This window comes from Geospiza fortis, unplaced genomic scaffold (genome assembly GCF_000277835.1).
Source record: "Geospiza fortis unplaced genomic scaffold, GeoFor_1.0 scaffold11, whole genome shotgun sequence".
In the NCBI taxonomy this organism is placed as follows: Eukaryota; Metazoa; Chordata; class Aves; order Passeriformes; family Thraupidae; genus Geospiza; species Geospiza fortis.
In genome coordinates, this window is record NW_005054304.1 from 14,649,215 (window position 1) to 14,669,759 (window position 20,545).

At 37.3% G+C, this 20,545-nt stretch overlaps 1 protein-coding gene across 3 annotated transcripts in view; it reads right to left on the reverse strand.

Annotated features, from left to right (window-relative positions):
• Positions 1-3,282: 3,282 nt before the first annotated feature.
• The window catches only part of GSTCD (glutathione S-transferase C-terminal domain containing), a 45,294-nt gene continuing 28,031 nt past the window's right edge, over positions 3,283-20,545 (reverse strand). For 2 of the 3 annotated variants that reach the window (XM_031066372.1, XM_031066371.1), the window contains exons 6-12: positions 15,841-15,956; positions 15,575-15,619; positions 15,058-15,186; positions 12,448-12,581; positions 10,699-10,729; positions 6,800-6,869; positions 3,283-4,576 (exon numbers count right to left, since the gene is read on the reverse strand). In XM_031066372.1, the coding sequence (XP_030922232.1) occupies positions 4,425-4,576; positions 6,800-6,869; positions 10,699-10,729; positions 12,448-12,581; positions 15,058-15,186; positions 15,575-15,619; positions 15,841-15,956 (677 nt within the window). In that variant the 3' untranslated portion in view covers positions 3,283-4,424. The remainder of the gene's footprint in view (positions 4,577-6,799; positions 6,870-10,698; positions 10,730-12,447; positions 12,582-15,057; positions 15,187-15,574; positions 15,620-15,840; positions 15,957-20,545) is intronic. The other variant, XR_004082960.1, reaches the window with a different exon arrangement.

Below are 20,545 nucleotides of genomic sequence, written 5' to 3' on the forward strand. Positions count from 1 at the left end.
TTAACACTAGCAAATAGCAATTAAAACAGAATCCAAGTTGGTTGGGTTTTTTCCAAACTGATGAAAAGTTGTAAGCATTCTGATCCTTATTTCAAGTCTCTGAAGTCTTGACATTTTCAGGTCTTCAACTACACCTCTACCAGAATTTCCCAACAGGGCTGAGGAGTTTTGCTCTGCTCCCGGGGACAGTACCTTCCTCCTGAGGCCCTGCTCTGCTATGGAAGGTGACACAGCAGAAAAAGCAAAATTACTGCTCAGTTTTCCTTCCAGCCACTCTGCCACGGCACTTGTGTTCAGAAGGATGGGCTGGGGCTCCTGAGAGCAGCAGGGAACCCATCTCAGCCCTTCCAGAAGGGAAGAAAAGATTTATAGAAGCAAAGGATAAAACCTGCAGAAGTAGTGCTGTGTTTATATGCATGATGACATTATTTGTCAAATAATTAAACGGTATATCCCTACATTATCCAAACCACTTGTCATCAATACACTTTTAATTAACCTTCCTCTATATTTCCTACTACCAAAAATAACGATCAACCATCATCATCACTCCACAACCATCCCCAAACAAACACAGAACTAACCCCAGAACTGCCCCCCCCCAAAAAAACAAACAAAAATACAAACCATGATGATAAATCATCGACTAACCGCCCACCAAATTTACGTTCTTGTAGCTTATAAGAAGCATGACACTGAAGATGTCAAGATGGCTGCCACACACACCCAAGGACAAAAGACAGTCCTAACCTTACTGTTAGTTTTTGCTAGGTATATACACACAAGCATCCGCACTCCAGTGTAGATGCCCTGGACACCTTAACTAGGTAGATAGGAGTGGGTATCAGGTTCACCATAACCGTAGCCTGAAATGCCTTGCAATTGCCACACCCCTATGGGTATTCAGCAGTAGTTAATATTAAGCAATGAGTGTAAACTTGACTTAGCCATAGCAAATCTAGGGTTGGTAAATCCTGTGCCAGCCACTGCGGTCATACAGAGACCCAAATTAACTTTATAATGGCGTAAAGAGTGGTCACATGCTATCCAAGTAGCTAAGATTAAAAAGCAACTGAGCTGTCACAAGCCCAAGATGCCAATAAGGCCTCCCCATCAAAGATCTTAGAACAACGATTAATTGAACTCCATGAAAGCCAGGGCCCAAACTGGGATTAAATACCCCACTATGCCTGGCCCTAAATCTTGATGCTTACCCCTACTAAAGCATTCGCCCGACAACTACGATCACCAACGCTTAAAACTCTAAGAACTTGGCGGTGCTCCAAACCCACCTAGAGGAGCCTGTTCTGTAATCAATGATCCACGATATACCTGACCATTCCTTGCCAAAACAGCCTACATACTGCCGTCGCCAGCCCGCCTCCCCTGAAAGTCCAACAGTGAGTGCAATAGCCCCACCACACTAACAAGACAGGTCAAGCTATAGCCTATTGAATGGTAGCAATGTGCTACATTTCTAAGTTAAAACATAATGGCAAAGGGGTATGAAATAACCCCTGGAAGGCGGATTTAGCAGTAAAGTGGGACAATCGAGCCCTCTTTAAGCCGGCCCTGAGGCACGTACATACCACCCGTCACCCTCCTCGCAGGCACCCCCCCCCGCCCCCCAATAAACTAACAAGCTATCCAGCCAAAGATGGGGTAAGTCGTAACAAGGTAAGTGTACCAGAAGGTGCACTTAGGCTACCAAGACATAGCTTAAACTAAAGCATTCAGCTTACACCCGAAAGATGTCTGCTTACACCAGATTGTCTTGATGCCAAACTCTAGCGAAATCAACATGACCTGGAATAACAAAGCTACTCCCCACAACCCAACTAAAGCATTCACTAGTCCCAGTATAGGCGATAGAAAATACACCACTGGCGCGACAGAGACTACGTACCATAAGGGAAAGATGAAATAGTAATGAAAACTATTTCTTGGATGAGCCAAACCATACAAAGTGAGTTTGTGACAAATTTTTTTCCTTCCCAAAATCGGGAATATTTTAATGGCATCTCACAATATCCATCATCTTGATGGCTTACAGGATTAGGAGAACAGAATCTTCCTCATGTCAAAGGATGGAGTTATGTTACTATGATTAGTAAAGCCTGAACTATACTTCAGATGAACTGATGCTTACTGAAAACTGAAGAGAAGCAGATGAAAAAAAGCATAAAAATCAAGATTTGCAGCAAGACATAACACCTAATTCACCACAGATTAAATTGCTAAACTGTGGCATGTACTTTCAGTCACTGTGGCAGCCCATCTCAGCCCTTGCAGAAGTCTATTTCTTTGTGGGGTTGCAGATACAAAATAATTTACTTAAGTCACAAGTAAAGCAACACCTGTGGGAAGCTGTCATTAACATGAAAACAGGTACTTTAATAAAATGGGAAACACAAGATTGGTATTTGGATTCTTGTTTGACTTTACCTGTTTTCTAGACCATCTGAAGCACCTAATAAACACTTGGTCATTTGTCCAAATAAGGTTCCTTTTCCACCTCTCTTTTTAAGAAATCCTGGTTTTGCCTGTTAAAAAAAACATTTTTATCTTTTATCCAGTAGCACACATGTTCTCTGTTGTAGACCCCAAATGTATTCCTTCTTTTCAGGCAGATCCAAAAACTATTACAGACTATTGACACAGATATTGCAAAAGATGTGAAGCATGTAAGAGCAGAGAATTCTGCTCTACTGAAAGCTCTGTTTTATTGCATAGTATCAAACCATGCTAAATGTTCAACACCGCCATAATTAAAGCATTGATATTGCTACCCACTGCCTAGAGCAGAGAAGTGTGAAAACTCTTACTGTAAACAGCATCAGTTTCCAACTGCTTCACCTTGACGAGTTCTTCCTTCAGCACAAGAAGGTCATAAAGAGACATTTGCTCACTCCAGAAAAGCAATTTAACATGACTAATGTTCAGATTGACATACCACTAATTTAGAAACTGAATTCCCATTGGGCAAGTATTGCAGAAAACTCTGGAGACAACTGGTATCGCCATGTATTTTGTATTTGCCATACATTCTTCAAAACTCAAAACAGTTACATCTGTTTGTAACCACAAACAGTTGCAGAAAAAGTATTTCATCATTATCTATGGAAGAACTCATGCTAAAAGTAGGATTTCACTCCTACTTGCTCATTTTTGTGCTTTTTAAATACGTGGGTAGCGTTCCATGTGTTCACATTAAAAAAAAACCCAGGTATTTCGAACTTTTAAATATCCACATTTCATGAATAATAAAATACTTTTGGATTCTTTTTTTGCTCCAATACTTATTGTTTGTAATTCATTTAGCCATCTCTGGAAGCTATGTTCATAGTTTTCAAACTTCAGATTATTTAAACTGAAACATGGCAGAAATCACAGATGTGTAAAATCCCTAAACATGCAGTAAAAATCTCATTGGGAGCTACCTTCCATTGTGTTTGTGTCAACAGGTGATTTAAAATTAGGGGGGAAATGGAGCACAGGAGAATACTTATCTTCATTTTAGAGCAGCATAACTGCGATTATCTTTTCAAATGGTTCCACACTGCAACTTTTGTCAAATTTTAAACTGAATATAAAATCAATGAAGATGGTGTATGTAGACACATGAACTGTTAATAAATATTTCTTCTGGATGGCAAGTTTCTTATGAATAGGAATCAACACACTTCTATTAGCAATGCTATAGTGAAGGATCCATTCACTAACATAATGTCTAGCTCTCACTTTCTGGTCAATGGATAATGAGGAGTTTGGCTTCTTTAAACCAAGTGTCAACTGCCTGGTTACAGAATCCTTGCATAATATTTAAAGGTAATTCTGAAGTCTTTTTAAGAAAATATTGGCAAGGTAGAATATATTTTTAATAAGCAGATTGAGTCCCAAAGTATTCTGATGAACTTTTATTAAAAATAATCTCCTACAGTAGTATGGAATTCTTTAGCAAAGTCAGGCCACCAACTGTTGCACAGCCATCTTCAGTAACACAATAAACTTGATCTTCTCTGTTCCTCTGGTGATCAGCACTGCTGGCTGATAACTGCTCTGCCTATGAACACAAATGCTGTTTTGACCACAAATGCAATTTCCAAGCAGCCAAGACACAGCTTTACTGAAAAGGAAATCACCTTTCCTTCAGCAAAGCCAGTTTTTCCTAAACTTTTACAGATGGATATAATTCCATGCACAGTCATTAGATCCAGAAACTTCTCAGTATGAGAACCAAAAGTCGCTTAATAACACATTACAAGTTGATTTGTGATGTTCTGCATGCAGTTTGCTTTTTAGGACTTTGGGGGCTGCTTCCCTTTCCGAAGGCAATGCGTTCAAGATGCAGGATGTCTGCTTCCCAGCGCTGCCTCTATCTGCTGGATGTCATTATGCACTGAAGATTTATGTTCAGCTTCAAATCAAATACTTTCACACTCAGTAGGGATGCCCACAAACATATTGTTCTTTGGAGAACAACTCTCCGGCTCCATGGATATAACTTGGACTGAGTAGTTATGTTCTTCTGCAGCCCATGCCCGATCCAGATCCACAAGTCCCATACACTGCTTTCCTAAAATGAGAGCAAGGGAGAGCACAGAAACTCAAAATGTAGAAATATTATCAGAAACGTGCATGTAATGTTAGGAAAACACATCAGTAAGCCATCTAAAAAATAAGTTCCAAATCTACTTTAAAAAACATCTTAATCTGGTTTACGTTCCAAATCACATCTGTAACTTGTAACCCTCATTTAGCAAAGACCTTGAAGAGATTATTAACTCTTTATATATGAAGAAAGGCACAACTATTTAAAAGTATTCTCAAAACTTACAAAAAAACCCCATGCTTTAATGTAAATGGGAAGAAAAAAAATGCCTAGTTTACCCCTTAGCCCTCTGAATTGCCAGACTTCTAGTCCCTTTAGAACCATAGCTGTTTCCTTCCTTTACTTTAACCTAAAATCTGAAAATCTCTGGTTATTGAACAATAGACTAAAATACCAAAAAGTGATCCAGTGTAATTGATTTGAGACATACTACTGTAACTACTTATAAATCAACATACTAAATTGATAATGCAAAATAAGCTTATTTCAGATTTACCTGCAGAAAAAAAACCAGGAAGGATAGAGGGTTTTTTTCGGCTTAGAAATTTTTTGTTATGATACAGCCATGACAAGATGATGGGACCATTTGTCTTTACTTATTTACTCATTATAATTGATTATTATGTTCTGAAAAACAGAATTGACTTGTCAGATTGTATTTTCATCAGCTTGAAACTCTACTGAAAGGAAAATTTAATGCTACTTTGAAATGTTTTATCACTAGTAGTTACAGTCTCAAGTCAACAGGACACAATCCTGCTTCAGTCTCAAACACATGATCCTGCCTCTTCCCTTGCTCCTGACAGAATTATAGAGTTAAATGTATTTTGGGTCTGAGATGAAGAGACAGGAGCACATCCTGTTTGCCTTTGGAATAGGAGTCTGGCATTCCAAACCACCCTCTGGAACAGCTTAGCTCTCTTTCCTGAATATATAACCAGCTTTTGTGCCTGTATCATTACCAGCCCTGTTAGGCACCCTGGTCAGGTGCCTTTAGAAGTTTTGGGCAGGTGGCACCAACACACCCTGCAGTATCCTTGTATTTCAGAGCAGTTGGTGCACATCACAGTTGAATGCAGGGCTCAGTCCAACCTACTCTGTCTGTCCACAGTGAGCCCACAGCCAGAACTATCTCCTCCTTCTCAGCTGGATTCCTTAGTTACAAAAGAATTTCGCTGCTTTGAATTCATTATTATGACATTTGGCCTCAGTTCTCTTGGTAGCTTGAGATTTGAGAGGAGTACTAATTGGGTTGGAGACAATTTAAAGATACAATAATAAGGGAGAGCCTGAAAAAGATCTTTCCAACTCAGTCCTGTATGGATTTGTATGTTGCAGGGAGAAATCACTAGTTTATATAACCAACCAGACAGAACTCTGCAAATCACCTTTTGTAGCCCTATCCTCCCACATCTGTGGTTTCATAGAAAACCACCTTCTGTGGTTGGTTGAACAAAATGGCAACTGACTCCAATATTATTATTACAATAGTACTCACTGTCGGGGCAAAACATTTAGAAGTTACATTTGTGGAAAAAACCCCTGCAGTTTCAGACATTGAGAACAGATAAGAGTTACAATCCTTCAAAAAATTTTTTTTGATCCTATTTCAATTTTCAGTCCACAGCGTGGGGTACAACACTAGTAAATGAATACTGACCTTTTTAAAATTTGTTTTTCAAATATTGTGATGATGACAAAAGAAACTGACAAATTTACTGTCAGCTTTTATACAGGATCTCTATTATTTTCTTTTTGTGCAGCAAGTGTAAGAAATACTTTAAATTGTTCAAATTAAGCTTCTTAAAAACATTATGCTTATTAGCTACTACTGCTTTCATATACTTTGTAAATGTTTCTTCTAAGCCAAAAAATAGACTTATCTCTAAGCAGACTTAGAGTTCCTAGCCCCTTCTGTCTTTTCTGACCTGGAAGCTAGTTTACAGCTTCCATCAAAACAATAATACCAAATTGTCACTTTAATATTGATGATTTTGGATGAAGAAAGACATTTCTACAGCAAGAAAAGAACAGCAAGATGTGAAATGTGATGAAACTTAAATTTTTCAACTGTTATCTGAAGACATCTACTTAATGCCCCATTCATAAATGTCCTACTTCTTCCTTTATGTATCAAGGTAAAACCATTACTGGGATGGTTTACACAACAGCTGCACAAATTCATACCAATTAGCCTGCGTTCAGGTGGAAGCTGAACAGCTGTCTGATCTGCAAATCTGCAAAGGATCATGTGCTCCTATAAAAAAGACAAAAAAAAATTCATCAAGAAAAATCTGATTAAATGCTTAAAAATATCAGAAATTATACCACATTGAAGACAGTATTTCTAAAAAAAATTCACCTGTGTGGAAATCCCAATTTTTATACTGCAAATACTTGTGTAGGTCAAGTGTTTGTAATCACTGCCTCATTTCTCCTCATGAGTATTTATTTCTTGCTAAACTTCCTAATTCTTTGCAGCAGTTGAATGGGATGCAATGTATACAAGACAGCATCCTTCAAAGACATCCTGCAGACTAATTTTGCCTTCAATAACTGATGAACAACACAGCCATCGTTTAGCACAGTCATAATGGCGCAGCCTCCCTGCATCAATAAGCAGCCAAGACAAAATTCTTTAACAGTTTATTTGAACATTTCTCCCAAACAGTGATTTTGAATCCCAGGATAAGCTGGTGGGTCAAACTTCCTCTGCCCCACCAAATCCAATCAGATCCTGAAGGCAGAAAATACCTGGCTGTGAATAGGAAAGTCTCCTCCAACAAAAGGAGCACAATTTACTTTCAAACTACCCCTGTCCCATTAAAATTTTCTGCAGACACTTCTACAGAAGAATTTCTCCCTGCCCACTCAGCCAGGGGGATGGTGCAGGGGAGAGGGCAGCAGCAGAGCCATATCCTCATTGCCTTCAATACCAGCACAGTGGTTCCTCAAAGACCAGCCAAGGCAAGGAAGGCAGGTTAGCCAGGTGGAGAGAGCAAGAGCCTTGCAGGTGTGGCAGTGCAATTACTGCTCTGATGACAGCTGTGCTTTGCGGGACAGCTGCAATGCTCAATACAGGGCAGAGTAAATCAGAACCATCTTAGAATCACATAACATTCTCAAGTCTCCCGCAATGTCATGGGGAGAAAACAGAAATGGGCAACAACACAAAGTGCTCTCCTAAGCAAAGCTTCCAGAGCTATAGCTCTGAAACAAGGACATGTGTCTTGCATAAAAAAAAAAATTTTTTATTCTTACCTGATATAAAACTACAATTTTAAATATTTGGTTCTTGTAACAGGTGGAGAGAGCACCTAAGGATACTTCAGGCTCTTTCAGTATTCTGAAGTAAGGATACTCACTCCAGATTCTTTTAGAGGGCCATAAACATCAACAAGAAACCTCCATATTAAAACAAGACGGCAATTCCCCCAGTGCACTCCACCCAATACATAAACAGACACCTGACCACAAAAATTTTTCCCATACATTATAAAATAAAATCATCACTTGATACACAAATATATTTATAATATCTTGATGCAAGGATATTTGTTTCCTTGCATCAAGATATTACTGACATGAGCGCATTGACATGAAGGTGTCCAGCTAATAGCTTCATAAAAAATAAGCAAAATAAGAACATGTCATAACACATTTAGGCCTTAAACATGTTACACCCAGTCAGTTCAGCTCAAATGTGGCTACTCCTGTAGTACAAAAGAGGTGAAAATGTTAAACCCAGATGTGATCACTGAAGAACGGAGAAGAAAGGGTGCCATGGACAATGTGGCCACTGTTGGAGAGAAGCTGGAGTGACAGGCAGGTTGGGGAGAAAAAGAGGGATTTAGAGGAGAGGGAGAAGATCCATATTAGCACACAACTCCTCACCAGTCTTCAAGCATCTGACAGAACTTGGCTCTTTGCAACAGCAAGTTCCCAGCTCTTTGGACCAGACCAGAGCCAAGGTAAGTCTTGTCACTTGACCTGAACATCTGGACTGACTCCAACCCTTGGCTTCTTACAGTGTGATCCAAAAAGATAAACTAGAGGCTGTTATGACTACATTGTTTCCCCCTGACACAATGATTAAATTGTCATATTCCCTGTTGGCTGAAATAAAAAAAGCATTTCTAAAGTAATGGTTAGAAATTTCCCAAAGTGTGCATAAACAGTTAACTTGTTTACTAGAACACCTACCTGTTCCATTTCTATTAAATTTCCAAAGCTGTATTTGAAAAATTATACAGTTCTACTTTCCAATTCTCCTTGTGTCTTGACAGAGTCTCAAAATGTATCATAATAGAAATCTACAGCTAGCATGACCTTATTCCTTGCAACTATAAACAAATGAATTACAGCATAATGTTCTCATCAAAAAAGTTTTGGAAATGCCAGACTTCTGGATGTCTTTTTAGATCTCACTAAAATGAAAGATAAGAGAAATTAATTTAAAATGGTAACTGGAGTGAGTGACACAGACAATGTCTGGCTAACACATGGCAACTTTGGCTGCTAGCCAATAACCTGTAAGAATTTATTAATACGAAATATAAAAACACATAGAGCTAGCTGCTCAGCAGAATTTATTTATAAGTAGGATTATTTGAGGCACCAACCAGCCTAGACCAATTGTATAGACTCTCATGTTACTAAGAACAGTAATATTTTTTAGCCTTATCTTTGACTCCTGTGCCCTTCTGCAACACAATTAATAAAATTCTGGAGTTTCTACAGTATTGACAAACCCTGTGATTTAAATCTCTATGGTTTAACAGATTAAGAAGAAATTCACTGAGTTGCAATGAGATTATACACACTATCCTAATCTAGGCATCTTTGACTTTATAACTGACACCATCTCTCTCTGTACTGTCAGCAAGTTTAATAATGCTAGTAAATAATTTTTTTCTGAACTGAAACCTGAGTTCTTTGAGATTATGTCACAGAGATGCTGAAAGGAACATTAACCATGGGAAAAAATAATGGCGGCTCCAAATCCATCATGTGGCTTCTGGCATCTCAATCTTTGGGCATTTATTATCTGATAACTGAACTATTCCCTTATAAAATGGCTGGAGATTTTCTGAATTTTTAAAACTCCCTCTAATTTAGGGATTAAAAAGGATAATCTCTATTTTCCTGCCACATACATTACCTTTGCACTGCCCACTGTTTCCAAAAGCATCTGGATATTAGAAATACCCTCCTTAATTTCCATATTTCTGTTACAAAGAATTATTTTGCACTTCCAAAAATCACTTCTATATTGTAAAAGCAAAGAGTCCTGTCTAGGATTTTAGCTGAAAATTTAGTAAAGTTCCTGCATAACCTCGCTTCTCTCAAAAAGAAACATGTTTTTTTCCATGCCACATTAAGTGCCTCTAACCTTCAAATTTTGGGTTGCTCATCTGTAACTAGTTTAAATTCACAAGACAAAACTTAGCAGATCAGTACCAGTTTTCTGCTGCCCACCTCTCTGCTCTTGTCCTTTTCCACTCTCCTGTTACCCTTCACTTTGTCAGTATGCTTCAGTGATAATTTCTCCTGTGTTTCTCTCAGATATCTCCACAGACCCCAGATGCTCAGGGTCAAAACACACTTCAATATTTTAAAAGTAATTTTGAACAACATTTTAAAGACTGTATAAAATATAAGTAATGTATTAAAATCTTGCTGATCTGTTTAAGCTCTTCACACTTACAATGTCCAATGTTTTAGACATAAATTAGAGGGAGGCATCTAATGTTTATTACAACAGTTGTATTCAACATCTAAACAAATTGGTATCCTGTAATTTTTAACTGATACACATTGAAGTACTTAGGAATGGCTCACTTACACATTATGACAAAAAAGGTGGTTTTTTTGTGGAGAAATTACTTCATTTTGTTGAAGAAAAAAGCCTTTAAAATGGATGGTGGAGAGAAAACACAATGGCACCTGCACTAATAATGAATATTTCACCTAACACATGCCCCTCCTATTTCTAGAAGATAACCACCTATATTTCATTTGCTAAGAAGACCCAGTGGAATGCAGGAAACTGCAAATAAATATCTTCCCTCTGTCCTTTTACATACCTTGTAGGACAAAATTTCTTTGAACTGATGACTGAAAAAAAAAATATATCAATTCAATTCACATTTGAAAACAGCAAAGGTGGAAAACAGAAGCAATCATTATATACTTGAACACATTAAAAAAAAAAAAAACGCAATATCTTTACATACAGAAAGGCTTTAAAAAATACCAAAGGCCATTACAGTTCCAGTTCACTAGAAAGGTGTATTTAGTCGTGTTTTTTTCCTAGTATTAATAAAAAAATATCTCTTTAAATCATTATAAATAACACGTAGTTACTGTGATTTTCTCACTGTCACACAAACACTTTACATTTATTAAATAATACAAACATATATTTTGTTTGTATCACAAAGCTAAAGAGTCTTTACAATGGAATTGAGTACAGAACACAGCCCCTACGGGGACATGGCCAGGCTATCATGTTTTACGATCATATAACACAAGGAAAAAAAGAAAAAGCAAACCCTAAAATGCAGCTCAAGACCAGGCTGATAGTTTTTCATTGACTTATGAGGTTAGATTGAAAATTTCAGCAAACACAAATATTCTTGCAACATCCACAGCAACAAAAATTTTCTAAGTGATCATTTCCAGTCTTTGTGGTCTAAAAATGTAGCTGGTGAAAAGTTAAACATTAACCAGCCAACTTTAAAACAAATCTACTGAGAAAAATTATATGCCTATTAATTTCAGAAGGCTTGGAATTTTATTGCCCCTTCATTAGAAGACTTAATGTATTATTGTGTCACAAGAGAAAACAAAAGAGATGGAAGTATCAAATTGACTAAGAAAGAACAGTTAAATGCAAAGGTTATCAAACTGACGAGTTATAAAGAATTGCTTTCTATGCACTTCCGTGGCATAACACTTTGATATTAAAGTATGAAAAATACATTACATGAATGCATAATATCTCTTTAGATTTGTTGATACCTTTTAAGACTGCATGTTTCAGTTTCTTATTTTAGCAAATATATACTTAAGTCATTGATGTAATTCCTGGTAGAATTAAATCTAATTCATCTTGGATATCCAAAACGCAAAGTTCAATTTTATGAACAACAGCCAACCACAACACAACCCTTTTCCCCCACCTAGTTCTGATTCAGAAGGCTGTTTAACCTCTTATCTTCTGCCACTTTATGCTTATCCTTTACATTTCATTTATATCAAAGGCATTAAAATTCTTAAGCATAAGATATATTAGTATCTCCCACAAGGCAGATTTGAAGACAAAATGTGTACACAATCCATTGAAAAAGTATTAAAAATATGAACTGAAACACAGGAGAGCTTATCTACTTGGGAATAAATCAAAGGAGTTGTACAAGCAGTAAACTGTGGTATAAAGCAGACCCATTTCTTTAAACTGACTGCTTACATCTTCCTCCAACATTAAAATGTCAATTCCCCTTCTTAAGAGTAATTTTCATGAGTTTCCTATTAGCTTTGTGATTTTAAGGTAGAAGTTCTGCATATAAGATACTGTATCTACTATGTTGATTGTATGAAGTCTTCTGAACCATGAATAGATAAATCCAGAAAAAAAAAATCCAGGAATTACCAATCTGCCCGTGAGGATGGATTGGTAAACAGGAGGAAACAGTTTCATTGTAAGTGTGAATCAGTTTAGCCTGGTCACTCTCAATGACCCTCAAATGATTAATTCTATACTCTTCTAGGATTTTATTCCCTCAGTTAAGTTGAGGCTTATTTTAAGGCTTATCTTGCAAGCTTTAGTTTACCTTCGTGGATATTTGAACTTGACTGTATTTTGAATGAAGCCGTAGCAGCAGGGGGAGATGACAAAGGCTGCCCGTGCCCTGAGGCAGTGCTCAATCACCATGTCCGTGGCCACCCCGCAGGCGTGCAGGGCCACCTACAGCAGGAAAACAACCAAGGAAACAGGAAAATTCATCACTGGAACAGTCTAAATACAATCCAGCTTTTTTTTGTTGACTTAATTAAATGCATGAGGAAGTTTTTGCAACTAAAGCTGTTACACCAAAGGCCTGGTCCTTAATTCTCCAGTTTTTCATTCCTCTCCTTCATATCTATGTTGAGGAAAATTTAGGGTTTATTTCATTAACAAAAAATCAACACTGAAGAAGGGACACTCACCAGAAGCACTCAAAAGGCAGGTGCACTTCATTGTGATATCAAATAAACTAAACATAAATCTCCAGAAAGATTGTAGTTGTGGAATATATAGTAACAGAAAAACTATATGGTGATTTGTAAAAAGTTTTTGTCAAGCAAAAAGAACTCAAAAATAGAAAGAACTACATCAAAACTGGATTTCAACTAAGTAGTATGAGAAGAAATAGATATACCTGAAGGTCACATATAAAGGAAAAAATGATGCTATTATGCTAAAATTATGCTAATATTATATAAATTTAGATAATTTAGTTTTCAAGTACTGAGTAAAACCTATAGGAAACAAACACCGGAGCTGAGGGAGGCATCAAATACAACTTGCCCTCCTTTAATTTTTTTTTCCTCTCCTTATTCTTTTATTTCTTTTCCTTAGTGAGGGGCTCTTCAACTAAAACTAAAATAGCATTTGATCACAACTACCTGTGAGCACTGACGTGTTTGGGCAACACAGATGTTGCACCCAAATTCTTTCTGCTCTCCTATAGAAAAACAAATGACTGCAGTACTCAATATACTGCAAGGAAACACAGGCAGCTCTCTCCTGTCTCTATCTGGGATGCCGAATGCACCACTGAAATGGGGCATTACCTCCTCTGCCTCCTCACAGGTGCTCAGCACCTCAAAGAGTAGGTCTGGTGCATACTTCAACTAAGGACGTTTTTGAGGCACATTTTTGATTTTATGCAGCACTGTGGATTTATAGAACCACCAAACCATTGTTTGCTTTGCTTTTTGTTCACTGTACGTTTAGAGAAGAGGTTTAAGACTGCACAGCTCAGATTTCAGGGTTCAAAGCTGTTTTTCAAGGTAGAGCAACTGGAAGATAAAAACTTTGCTCTCAGATATAGATTAAAACAAGGTCTTTTTTGTTTCCGGTTTGCTTGCTGTAAGCTCAGCTGAGGAGACCATTAATCATCAACTGAACTGTAATTGCATACAGATGGAAACAAATACTCTTGTCTCAGGGAGAACACTAAAAAATTAAAAAGAAAATAATTGCACAATGAAATTTTCTGCTTATATGAATTTAACAACAAAAATAAAACTAGTTTAACATCAGAAATAGAATCTTAATATCACAGCTATCAGATTATCATGGAGTGCAATTATAGTTACTTCCTCATCTATCCAAGCAGAAAACAAAGCTAGCTCCCTGCTTTGCTTGCAGAAAAAGAGACCTTAAAACAGAAGCAGATAAACCAGTAGCTTTGCTGAGCCTGTGTGACCTGTTAGACCAAATGATTTCTTCTTTGGCTTTGAAAATCCATTTAGTTAACAAAAAATCCCTAATAAAATTAAAGACAAAGCTTTCTCAGTATACCCTATATACTGAATTCCCTGTCTGAAACAAAATAAAATGTGAAGACTAATGCAGATATTTGGAAATGAAGGGTTGGAAAAGAAGAATTTCCAAGTGAACTCTTCTGACATATACTTCAATATCTCCCTTGTCACAAAACTTGAAAGAGAGAATATAATACTTTTTTATTAAATAAAAACTCCACAGGGTTAACATTGTATTAACCTTTAAAATGGGCCCCCAGAAATCAAGACAGGAATTCCAATGACCACAAAATTGGAGACTCACTTCATAAAACAACTATTAAGCATTTCACACACACAATTCAGTGTATTATTCATGAGATCCTGCTATTTTGAAATAGCTCTCTAGTTCACCCACTGAGATTTATATGACAATGTAGCACAGAAAAAAGCTAGAGAATTGGAAATTTACACTTGGAAGGACTGGGCTAAAACCATTTATTCTCTCCTCTTTCTCCTGCACTGAATTTCTTTTCCTTTCTTAAATAAACCAACCAATCAGTTAAATAGCACTGTTCATGTACCATAAACCTTCAGCATTACCTATCCTCTGCCATAGTCAAAACAGGCTTTTAGATGGATGATTTAAAGAACAGGCAGTCTTGCATGGAAAGCTTGCACCTTGCCACAGAGGTTCATATTCTATTAACAGCATAAAAAAAATGGATGACAGGAATATTTAAAGAGCTACAAAATACTATTTATGCCTTATTCTTCACTAGGGCTGCAAAATTCTAGTCAGGACATTAATCTCATTTACTTTCACAGTCTGTAAGGACATACAGAATTTTATTCTCTCATGTATATCAGTTGTTTTAAGAATAATTAATCAGACACTGAAGTTTTGAAGTGGAAAAGTTATCATCACTTACCCCAATGTTAAAAGTTCCATTAAAATAGTCCAAATTTGCTTGAATGAACCAAATGTTATTTAAACCCAGTTCATCACTTCTGTCTTTAGCACGGATCAGAGACAACTCCTTATTTTCTATGAGTACCACCTAAATTTCACACATAGGAGACAGTAAAGCAAAATAATACTGAGAAATCAAAGTACAACATTACTAAGCAGAACACTTCATAGTTTGTTGAGAAAACCTCTGAATCACTTGTGGCAACATCTGGGATCTACAAGATGATTAGCTGGAAATCCAGGAACAATCAAAGGCATTTAATACTTACCAGTATTAATCAGCTTGAAAATATTTTATATTTTCCTACAATTTTTGTCTTCTCTGGAAAGCACCCCACACATTTGGGAATTATGCTAAAAAATTTTCATATTTCAAACCTAAGTCCTCTGCTGAGACAACTGTGATTTCTATGTGTCCTCTCTACATACACATCTTTTTAAGATGACTACCAGAAATCTTTTTATTGAGGATTTACCTGACACGATGGCATCATATAAGCAAGAACAATTCCAACATGGCCCTGTGAAAACGAAAACAAACAACAAAATCTGAGTCACTTTTCAGTGTTCCCTGTTGCTCACTCATTATGTGATGAGCATCCCCATGCCAATGAGAGAACCTTTGAAAGCAGCTAAAATTTCAGCATCTGCACATCTGCTTTTCTTTGTAGCAGCAACCACCTAGCACTGCAAATATGAAAGGTGAAAGACATTGCACCACATAAACAAAAAGATACATTACCCCTCCACTGCAAAAATCCACAATCAAATCTCCAGGTTTTGCGAGCTTTGTCACTGCTGCTACCAGATTGTTCAGCTGCTGCTGCTTCCTGAGAGCCCGGTCTTGAGACATCTTTCCTGGGGATGACAGAGAAAATGCCTAAGTAGTGAGCAGCAGCTCTCAACACTGACAATTTCACATGGGTAACTGCAAAACACTGCAAATGCAATTTATAGCTGAGATTGAAAAAGACAGGAACACTTGCACATCTTAATCCCCTTCAAGTTAAATTCATATTTAGCATATTAAATATTTGGTAGAACCTTTTCCAAAATTAACTTTCTAGTTGTTGCTGTTAATGTATCCTTCGGAACAAACTCATATAAACTTAATGTAAAGCAATCAAAGTCATGTAAGCTCTGGCCTAATTCCCCTCCAATCTTGTGATTCATGCCCAGAGACAGAGTTCAAACACATTCACAGTAAGGTTGCCAAAATGAATCCTCATTTACTGTATCTATATACACTATCCTTAAGCATTTTGGTTTTAAAACTTGTACTCTTTCTACTGTCAGTTTTTATTTCTCATACTAACCAGTCCTATTTATTTAAATGACTGCATGTGCAAGGAGGTACTTCTCAAAGTCACTATTTCTACATTCAAAAGACTGGCTTTCCATCACATCTGTAACAACCAGAACTGGAAAAACAATTAATTTCTTTCAAATGTGCTTGGAAAAGTCCAACACAGAGTTGCTTCAGATCAATGAATTGTTGAGTCAGCACTTATGTATTTGTAAGGCTGTGTTTTGTCTCAGTGGGACTGAGTGCTGACAGACCTATTCAAGACTCCTTTTGCTTGTTCAGAAAGCAGAGTTTGACACAGATATTGACAGCTCATCTTCACAGTAAGAAAAAAGTACTGAAACAACTCTTTAGTATTAAGTAAAACTCCTGAAAACACCATCAAATTTTCATACTGTGCAAAATTAGGAAATAGATTCTAGGATCCCTAAAAATCAAAAAGTAAAATAGCAACAATTTTCATCAGCAAAACCAGATCCACTACTTAGTACTCAGTTAGTCGACCTCATGAGTATTAAATTAATAAGAAAAATAATTTTTGAAGAATTAGCCTACAGTCTTCAAAAACTCTAGCACTAATTAACCCTTCATGATCACCAACTAAAAAGGTCCCTCCTCCTTTACTGTGCAGGCAATAAGTAGTAAATATTCCCTTGAAAGATGGATAAAATCAAGCTTGAATCAATAGGACTTTTGCCTGTTCTACTTCTGTATTTTGAGCTTGGTAGCCAGAACTACAGAAACACAGCAAGCTGTGATGTGGCCTGCAGAAAATGTTAGTTAGCATGGCTAACGAGTCCTTCATTGCAGCAAACAGGAAATAAATTCAACCAAAATTTCTGCATCTAAAAATACTACGGTTTACTTTGCATTTCACAAGCTCTGTGATTGTAAACAATGTTAATTGCTGTCTTCAAGAACAGTAAGAAAAAAAGTTTGAAATTTAGCCCTATAAGGCAAAACCTTGAAGAACCTGACATTTTTACACAATACACGGAAAGGCCCCCATAAAGTTATTTGCTTCCTTCATGAAAACCCAACCAACAGACTGCCATAGAGTCCCAGAAAAATTAATTTTTAATAAATGATCATAACAAAAATATTTTATTTGGTTTCACAAATCCAGCATTACTGTTAATTTAGCCCATGTCAAGCAGAACTTTAAAGTTTCTGTGGCATTTAGAGGTCTTGCACTTTGGCACAAATAAATATCAACTTTTCAGAAGGCAAAGCCCCCTTTATTTTTGTATTACCTTGGTCAGCATTCAAGTTTGTATAATCCTTTAGTCCTCAAATAATTCTTTCATATTTCTCAAGTTAAACTTGAAAAGTCACTAAAGTACCCTTAAAAAAACCACACCCCATATATCACCTCTAAGAATTTAACCCTATCCAACTTCCAAGTCCTACCACAGTACATCTGCACACGCAGCTACCAACACATACACATAACACAGCATGTGCATTCCCCTACTATATACAGTGGGCTTGCACACTTCTATTGTTTCAGCACAAGTATCTTTCTCATTTTACATAAGCCTTGGTTAATTAATTCAAATGACAACATGATTCTACTTTTCATGGAAATTTAGGGGAAGTGTATTCATTGCTATATTGTTTAAGTACAGCAAAAAGGTTCAGTAACTACAAAACAACAGATACTGTCTTATTCTGAGCTGAACAAGTTTTTCTGAAACCAATGGTTTTTTTAATGGTAGTTCCTTATGATAAATCAGGATATTCTAATCATTTCCTAACACCCACAATATCTTCTGCTAAACTCTTTTTGGTATCTGTTGGCAGGTAGGGGGTCTTAATTGCTTCTTTGTTGTGGGGGTTGTTGTACTTTTGTGTTATGGGCTGGTGTTTCATGTCTACACAGAGTATTAGTCACATTAATACTGTGGTGCAGTGGTTCCCATGCAACCACTAGAAAAAGCAGAACTCAAAAAAGATGTAAGGAATCCAGCTCAGCTGACATTTCTTTACAAACAAATACTCTCAACTGTCAAAAATAATACCACCTTCTTCCAATGAACTCTGCCAAATCTTGAAATAAATACAATTAGCAAAGCAAATAACTTTGCTGAGGTCCATTGGTCACCTTGGTTACTTGAACAATGTTCTTCTTCTAATTCAGCTGCTTTTATTAAATCTGTGTGGGCCAGTGTTGAAAGCTCAAGATCTGCCCTCCCCTTCTCCAGCCTGGGATCACACTCCAGTGGCTCCCTTCCCCTCTTCCCAAGAGGCAACCTGTCAGCTTTCAGCAACATCTGTTCCCTACTTGTTGCATGACCATACCAGAGGAGAGAGGAGAAGTATCAGGAGATGGGCCAGCCAGCCTCAGCATCATCTCCAAGGATGTCCTGGCAAAGACCCAGTGGAATCACTGTATGAAATACACACTGCCTCAAAAGGCCAAGAGGCATGCCGGAGGCAAATGTGTCTCAATTCTCCTCTATCTTTTGTAATAGTGGAGGAAGACAACTTTGATCGGGAAAAAGGGATGATTATATTTTTTGAGCACTACTTGAATTAAATACAGCAAATAGTGTGTCTGTGGCTTCTTCACTTGGGCATAACTCAAATAAGGGACCCAGCAAGGATGGCTGTTGAGAGAGAAGGTGGACCACATCCTGAATTGGAACTTTAATACCTCCTCATTGACAAAAATCTGTCCATTTAAGAACAAAAACCACTCTTACGGTTTCAGCTTTGGGAATAAAGCAGACTTTCACTCCAGAGTAGCCATAAAACAATTAACACCACAAAATGTCTCTAACCAATTCCTCAATGCAATCTAGATTGCAGAATAACACTGACCTTGGCTCTCCACTTATCAGGCTCAGTATAAATTGTTTTCCTTTTGTTCAACTCCCTTACTGCTGTCAAGTAATTCAGTCTGGCTGTTTGAGAGATACTGGACTAAAAAGTATCTGTCACTGGAAGTCTGCCTCTTAGTTACAAAGAATATACTTCTTTACCATGGTGTTAAGCCTAAGGGTCAGACTTCGAGCTCTGACCTGAATGCAGAATTCAAAGGCTGGCCTCTAAAAGAGCAGTTGTAAAAAATCTGTTGAATTTGATCATTAAAGTCTTTCTTATAATGTGGGATACCTAATCTGCTGGAATTCACAAAGAAAACATCATCAAATTATCAAAAAAGTTTCACAGCTTTTACATTTTCCACTCCATCAGAGTCCCCAAAATCTAATGCAACTAACTTACACAATAGGTGAAATTTCAAAAATCACTCTCATTGAAAAGTAAATGGAAACACTGAACAGCTTCATGAAATTTTTCAGTAGGTATTAATCAGCATTTTCATCATGTTGAGATAATATTTCTGTGTTAACCTACCTTCAGCAATATAAAAGTCTAATCCACATTTTAGAAGGCCAGGGGGGAAAAAATCATCAGAAAGAAAAGATAACCCACTTTGAAGCATCATGAAGTACCAACTATCCTAGCAGCCAAAGCTCTATGCTGGACTTTTTTTTATTTAGAGAAAACTACAGCAAACCTTAATTTTTTTTCTTTTTCATTGTCTTAATCTTGTTGCTTTACCAAGACTTTAATCCCAACCAAGGTATACCCAAAAGGAACCTGGAGGTTGGAAAGTATGTGCTTTCTGGCTCTGCAGAGAATCTCAGAGTTACAATGTGCTATGAAGACAGAGGGGCCAGAGACCTCTGCATATCACCAGGAAAACTAAATGCTCACACCTTTCCAAAAGGCACATCTATGAGCTGCAGCAGAAAGATGCAGTTAACTCAAGATGATGTGGCAACCCTGCTGGCTTTCTGAGCAGTTTGAGCCCTGTTACTGCAGAGGTAAACAAAGAATTCCTTTCTCTACCATTCCTTTATCTGTATTACTGCTTCTAGAGATGCCCAGGCTCTCTGTGGAGTGTTACACCACTCCATATGGTGTGGGTCTCTCACTACTTGTTGAGCCATGTCCCAGTGCTGCACTCCATATGTACACAGCACATGTACAGTTCAGCTTCCTCACTGGCCTTCTCCAGGCACTGTGACACTGGCCCAGAAAGCCAAACAGCTTTGGCACCAAACAGAATTGTTTTGTTCTTACAAAGAGAGATTTTAATAATTCTTGTAGGTTTTTTAAAGCAGCTGGACAT